Source organism: Oculina patagonica, chromosome 1 (genome assembly GCF_052425735.1).
Source record: "Oculina patagonica isolate OP01 chromosome 1, crgOcupat, whole genome shotgun sequence".
NCBI lineage: Eukaryota > Metazoa > Cnidaria > Anthozoa > Scleractinia > Oculinidae > Oculina > Oculina patagonica.
The window spans coordinates 37,431,930-37,438,415 of record NC_135758.1 but is presented as its reverse complement, the minus strand read 5'-3'; the positions used below and the strand labels follow the sequence as shown (position 1 = coordinate 37,438,415).

General features: G+C 42.0%; 1 protein-coding gene across 1 annotated transcript; it reads right to left on the bottom strand.

The window, feature by feature from the left end:
• Positions 1–312: 312 nt before the first annotated feature.
• LOC144628655 (uncharacterized) lies at positions 313–6,163 on the bottom strand. Its single transcript, XM_078486798.1, has 2 exons — positions 6,093–6,163; positions 313–3,378 (listed from the first exon to the last, which is right to left on the bottom strand). Exon 2 carries the CDS (start codon positions 3,374–3,376, stop codon positions 938–940), a length of 2,439 nt encoding a protein of 812 aa, XP_078342924.1. The 5' UTR covers positions 3,377–3,378; positions 6,093–6,163; the 3' UTR covers positions 313–937.
• Between the last annotated feature and the right edge of the window lie 323 nt (positions 6,164–6,486).

Sequence of the window (6,486 nt, the reverse complement as noted above, 5' to 3'; positions counted from 1 at the left end):
TTGGAAATCGTAATTCCCACGTCATAATACTTCATGCTCTCTTTTTTTTACCTCATTTATACTCTTAAAGTTAAAAGGGGTCCCCATCGATCTTCAAAATGCCGTCCAAAGTCCGGTCTGCTGAACATGGATACTTAAAGCGTTTGCACTTCAGCGAAATTCAGTGTAATTTTTGTATTTAACGTAGCTGGTATTTAAAACGATTTTAAACGACAGATTCAACTAAAACTGTAGCTTCCACAATCAACATAACTTACGCTGCATTGGTAGAAAGAGTAGCGACTAGAAAGAAAGATATGATTTATAACAAGATAAAGTTTTTTACGTGTATTTCCAGTGACACAACATTAGACTACATGTTAACCCTCATTATGAATTGAAACTTTGAACTGAAACCTCACGAACCTTTTAGTCAGAATGCTTACGACTCAAGTTCTGCGATTTACACGTTTAACTACGGTACCTAACGTATAAATGTAGAAATCCATCTAATATAAAGATCCCAAATGGCAAAGTCATTACAATTGGCAACGGTTTACATGCCAAAGAGGCATTCTAGCAATATAGAGACCCTGTTGCCTCGATATTAGGTCGTTTTACAAGTATCATAACAATTCAAACCTTGGATTTGCTTTACCAACTTCCGCGTGAATACTAGAGGAAGTTGAGCCTCGTGGGAAACTGTTTCATCCAAAATGACCACACTGTAATACCTTACAAATATAAAGTAGGAAAAATCAAATTCGCTTTTATCACGTTCTTTAGCAACAAAACCACTGGTTACCCACATCTTCCTATATAAATTGACAACGAGAAAACTGGTAAAACAATTTAAAAACTAAAACAATTTGCCTACTGTTGCTTACTGTCTTCATTGAGCTAATGTCAACAAACAGCGACTCTGAAATAGAAAGTACAATGCATAGTTCTGTTTTAATTATCGCCTATTGGCTTTAAACCTCATATCTGGAGTGCCATTACTCTTCAGTGGACCACAAGAACTGGACCTAAAGGCACCTCCACTGGAAGATGACCTGGAGCTGTAGCTTGCAACACCAGACGAATACCCCGAGGACACTGGACTACCATAGGAGGACCTGTTTGCAGCATACCTCATGTCTGGAGTACCATCCCTCTTCAATGGACCACAGGAACTGGACCCTGATACACTTCCACTGGAAGATGATCTAGAGCTGTAGCTTGATCCGCCAGAAGAATACCCTGAAGACATCGGACTTCCATAAGATGACTTGTTTACAGCATAACGCATGTCTGGGGTCCCATCCCTCTTAACCGGACCACTAGGACTGCTGTAGGATGACAGCTGCAATAGCGAGCTTCCTCCGTAGTCGCTGGAAGGTGAAGGGGAGGCAGACTGCTTGTTTACAGCATATCTCATGTCTGGAGTCCCATCCTTCTTTACTGGACCCCTTGTGTAGGATGACTGTGGCACTGGGCTGCTTGTTTGTGGTGAAACCACCAAGGTACTGGATTGTTTGTTTATAGCAAAACGCATGTCTGGTGTACCATCTCGTTTGACAGGGAATGCCACACTGCCAGATGAAGGTATCTTCGCTGCTGGACTTGATTTACCCCCAGTGGGCGTCTTATTTACTGCAAAACGCATGTCTGGCGTACCATCTTTCTTGACAGGACCAGATCTTGGAGACGACTTCTGGGAAGATGGTGGTGCGACGGCTTCTTTATTTACTTTGAATCTTCGGTCAGGTGTGCCGTCCTTCTTTAATGGTCGCCCACCAAGGTCATCGATGGCTCCTTTCTGGCTCTTGGGCGCAGTGACCTTCCGTTGAGAAGATAACTTGCTAACTTCTTCTTTGTTGATCTTAAACCTCATATCTGGTGATCCGTCTTTCTTTTGTAGACCCAATGACCGTCTGTTTTCTTTAAACCTCATGTCAGGCTTTCCATTCTTCCTTTGGCCCCTACGTGGAGAAACGTCGTCCAACTCAGGACGGCTTGTTACAGTCGACTGCAGGAATTCTTCCAGGAGCTTTCTCTTGATATCTTCTTCGGTATCATAGTGTTGGGGTACAAATCCTGGGGTGTCGCCACTTTGGAAGAGGTCTTGCTCGAGACTATCAAACGAACCTCTGTCTGTGGGTTCTTGTTTAACACGTGCTTGAACTAGCTTTCTTTGAGCGTTTTGGATAATTTGAAGACAATGTGCAGACCTGACAATACGGGGATCTTCTTGCAGGATACTCAAAAACTCAAGACTTGTGTTCTCCAGACGAACGCACTGCAGTAAATCCTCCATGTAAGGTGAACGCCCGTCTTCGTCAGCTTCCACCCATTTAGCAACCGCGTAAAATACATCTTCTTCACAATTCACGCAGAGGTCGTCGTGCTGTATGATTTCTTTCAAATCTTCATACTCAAGCTCATCGAATTCAGCTTCTTCGCAAACATTTGCAAAGTTGGTGATGGTGAAGGTTTTGGCTTCCTCTTCAAGAGCTTTGGTGTATTTACTGTTAGCTTTCCTCGCCAGCCACAAAATGCCGACTGCATTATGGGAATCCAGCTGCAAGGACAGCCAATCACAACAGGCCACGCCAAGCGCGGGAATCTCATAACTGCTTGCAGCATTAAGCAGACCAACCACGTTTTCGCCTTCCAAGGTGACTTCACCAGTGTATATGTACTCTATAAGATCTCCTAAGATGTTAGACGGGATCTCTTTCAAGCGATATTTTGCCCCATTTTGAGAGAACAGGTCATTCGACAGAATTTGCCTCAACACCGGCGATGCTGCTGCAACAAGTGGTCCATGGACTGCAAACTGTGTGTTACCTTCGCCATCTTCCAACAAAGTAGTTGCCAACTCTTTTCTTTGGAACATCTCATGTAGTTCCGAGAGTACGCCTTTGCGGTGATGACTCGACCAAACCAACATTTCTTGATCGCTGCTACGTTGATCCTTATCTTTTCTGCACAGCTTTTTCAGAGAGTCGATGTCATACCTCTTGGCAAACGCTTTCAGAGGATTTACCAATTCTTCGTCTGATGGGAACTCGGCCTTGTACAAGAAATTGCGAAAAGCCTTAAGCACATCTGCGGTCAAATCCTTCATGGTAAGAACGCCGGCGGTGCAGTCAAAGTGCTCCCCTGTAAGACTTTGTCTGATGACTGGGCTGAACGCTGCGAGAAGCATGGAATAGAACGGCTCTTTGTAATCTTTTGACGTAGTGCGCACGTTCACGTCCGTCAAAAGTCCTTCATTGGCCTGCATCTCAGCAAGGTTGTTCAACAGAAGTTTGACATGTTCGTCTTTTTTAAACGAGTAAATCACTCTTCCTTCGCCCATATCCTTGCCTTCACGCACGGGAAGATCTAGTAGTAAGTACTTAGAATCCATTCCTGAAGGCAAAAAGATCCATATTATAATCGAGTTTTAACCGAACTGAGCTGAGCTGAGCTGAAATATGGCTTTTAGTGGAAAAGTCATGATTTATTGCGCAACTGAAAAAGGAAACCACGAATGCTATCCAGCAGTAAAATCGCGGACGTCTTTGAGAAAATAGGATTCTTTTTCTTGGATTCAACTGAGTTAGAAACATCGTAAAGAATTACTGTTTCAGTCATAATTTCATAGAGATATTGGTGCTTCGGCAAGTTCCGAACTTTTATTTAATAGCTTTTAACCATGGCGAAGAAGCTAAGAGCTTCACTCGAAAGCTTTGAATAATAGTTCGTTCAGTTGATGCACGCACGAGACTAACGTTGGCTTCAAATTAAATCACGGAACAAATCGAGTAAATTATCAACAACAGGAGTGAAAAAAAAAACATCAAAAGCCTTTTTACACAGTTAAACGGATTGTAAAACCACATCTTGAACTTTATCTTTCCAAAACGAGGAAATCAAGGAGATGGTTTGAGATTCAAGTCTTCACCCCCGAGGTCCACATTGCAAAAGTAGATGACTGAATTTTTATTTTCGAGGAATTTGGCCTTACAGTTTTGCTGCAAAGGGGGCGGAAGGTTGGGGAGGGGGTCGGGGGGCCCGGGTCTGCCTCTCGTTCATAAGCCGTTTGTCCATGTTGTCCATTACCAATGCCCAGCTTTGCTCTTCTTAAGTCCTATTGCAGGAACTATTCAAATGAGTCCTACTGGAACACACTTTTCTTCGAGAAAATACATCATAACTTAAATGACATACAATAATTATTTTCTGTCCAGAAATTTGTTTTCAAAAGAATTTTTAGCTAAACTACACAATAGAGGGCCATTTATTTACATGCCTATTTATATTTACATTGAATAAGAATAGCATCCATTGTCTTCTGCTTCATTCTACAAAGTGTTTCGATACATGTAAATAAGGTGGACCAAATTGTTCCTGCATTCTGTAGTTGCTATGAATTTTTTTGTGTGACGAGATTCTTTGTGGCAACTTAAAAGCAAACTGACCTGAACAGAACTATGTATGACAATGATACTGAAACAAACAAATTTCATCATGTGATGGAAGTCTAATACACTGATGTCTCAGGGCCACTCAAGCTTAACTTCCTTGTTCTCAAAAGTTAATTAATAAACAAGGTGGACCAAAGTGGACCGTATTCTGCAGCTGTTCCCGGGGGGGGGGGGGGCAACCCGGTATATTTTTGGGTGGGGGTGTGCCGCTGGGAATTTGAAGCCCTTGCCCTATACCAGACCATGTTCAGCTGATTTTTGCAACCCTATACCAGACTAACACCCTAAATCCCTACCCTACCCTTTAGAACTGTATCACTATCAGTGTTTTAATGGTAAACCATCTGTCAACAACGATGCTGCGATGATTTTATTTACGTTTAGGAAAGCCTCTTTCTCTTCTGAGTTTCTATTCCTATTCTGGACTAAATTCGTCATAACACAGATCAGTTTTCCGGCAAATGCTACCCTTTTCTAGACCAAAACTTTCTGATTTCTCAACCCTATCCCAGACTAAACTGCTTGAAAACCCTACCCTTCACAGCGGCACATACCTATATAGCTCATATATGGGAGTGCCCCCCCCCCCCCCCCGGGAGCTGTTCTGAGTTTTTTGTCAAGAGATTTTTTGTGGCAACCTAAAAGGTTACCTGACCTGAACATAACCATGCATGCCATTGATACTCAGATTTCATCATATGACAAAAGTCTAAAACATTGATGTCTCAGGTCACTCAAGCATACCTTCCTCATATGCAAAAGCGAAAGTTAATTCATATACAAAAAGTACTACAACACCAAAATAGCAGAAGGAAGAGAGTTGAAAGGTGAATCAAACCTTCCCTGATAATTGTGGATAATCATTGAAAGCACAAAAAATTTATCCTACAACAGAGATCACAGGTTTCTTCACTCTGTTTAGCTAACAATACAAGTCCCCGTCCCTCCCCACTCATCTCATCCTCCAACTGTCAGACCTAATCTGCAGATAAACCCAAAATAATTTTTGGCCATCAATTAAGATATACATTGGCGTTTATAAGAAAGCAGGAATAGTTTAACTACCTCTTTCAAAAAATCATCTTGTGCTTCTGTGTAACTGGGCAAGCAGAGTATAGTAGGGGTGTGAAAAGCAAAGAAAACAAAACTGGGGCAACTAAATCTATATATTTTAATCTTCAGAAAAGCCGGAAGCCTTTGGTCTTCCAATGTTGAAATAATTCATCACAAGATAAATGTTTAGAGTGAAATGCTACATCAGCTTCCGTCACACACCAACCACCACTGCGACAGGACCCCCCCCCCCCCCTGACTGACCTATTTTCCGCTTTCATCTTTAATTTGTCGAACAAGAACATCGGTCTTGTAAAGTGATTTTTCCACGGAAACATTTCAGTGTCGAGTCACGGTGTACTGATTCAACATCTGCGTGGCTCATTAAAGAATTATTCTACCATTTTCTCTACAACTACACGTTGTCTTTGATTAATTGAGTGAGTGTAATCATCTCGTACGGGAACGCTGGCACTGCGAATTCGACTTCACTTTGAGCATTAGGAAACATTTGACACGCGCAAATAGCAGAGATCGGTAACTTTAGCCTAAAATACAAATATTTTGATATGTAAGTAAGAATGGATAAAGCGAATAACTCACCGGACAGCTTCTAAGATGCGATTTTAACCCAAACACGTCTAGAGAGCAACAACACGCTAGATTCTCGAAAGCGAAACTCGATATCCTTGGGCGCGAACGCGGGAAAGTTCATACGGGATACCACATTAGAGAATGCGTGACAAACGTGGGCATCACGTTTCATTCGCGTTCGCGATGATAAAGTTTTCTGTTTGTCTTTCGGTTAAATCGTCCAAAAGTGATCAAGAACCATGGAAACCAATGCTATGAGTGACTTCTTTAAAAGGAAACCATAGCCAAGAGTTTTTTTTTCGTTTTCCAACTTAAGCAAATATTTGTCTTGCCCTTGATGGAACTGTGTAGGAAACCCCATCTACTCGAACTGTAGCGCCAATTTCCACATTTTGCGATTTTT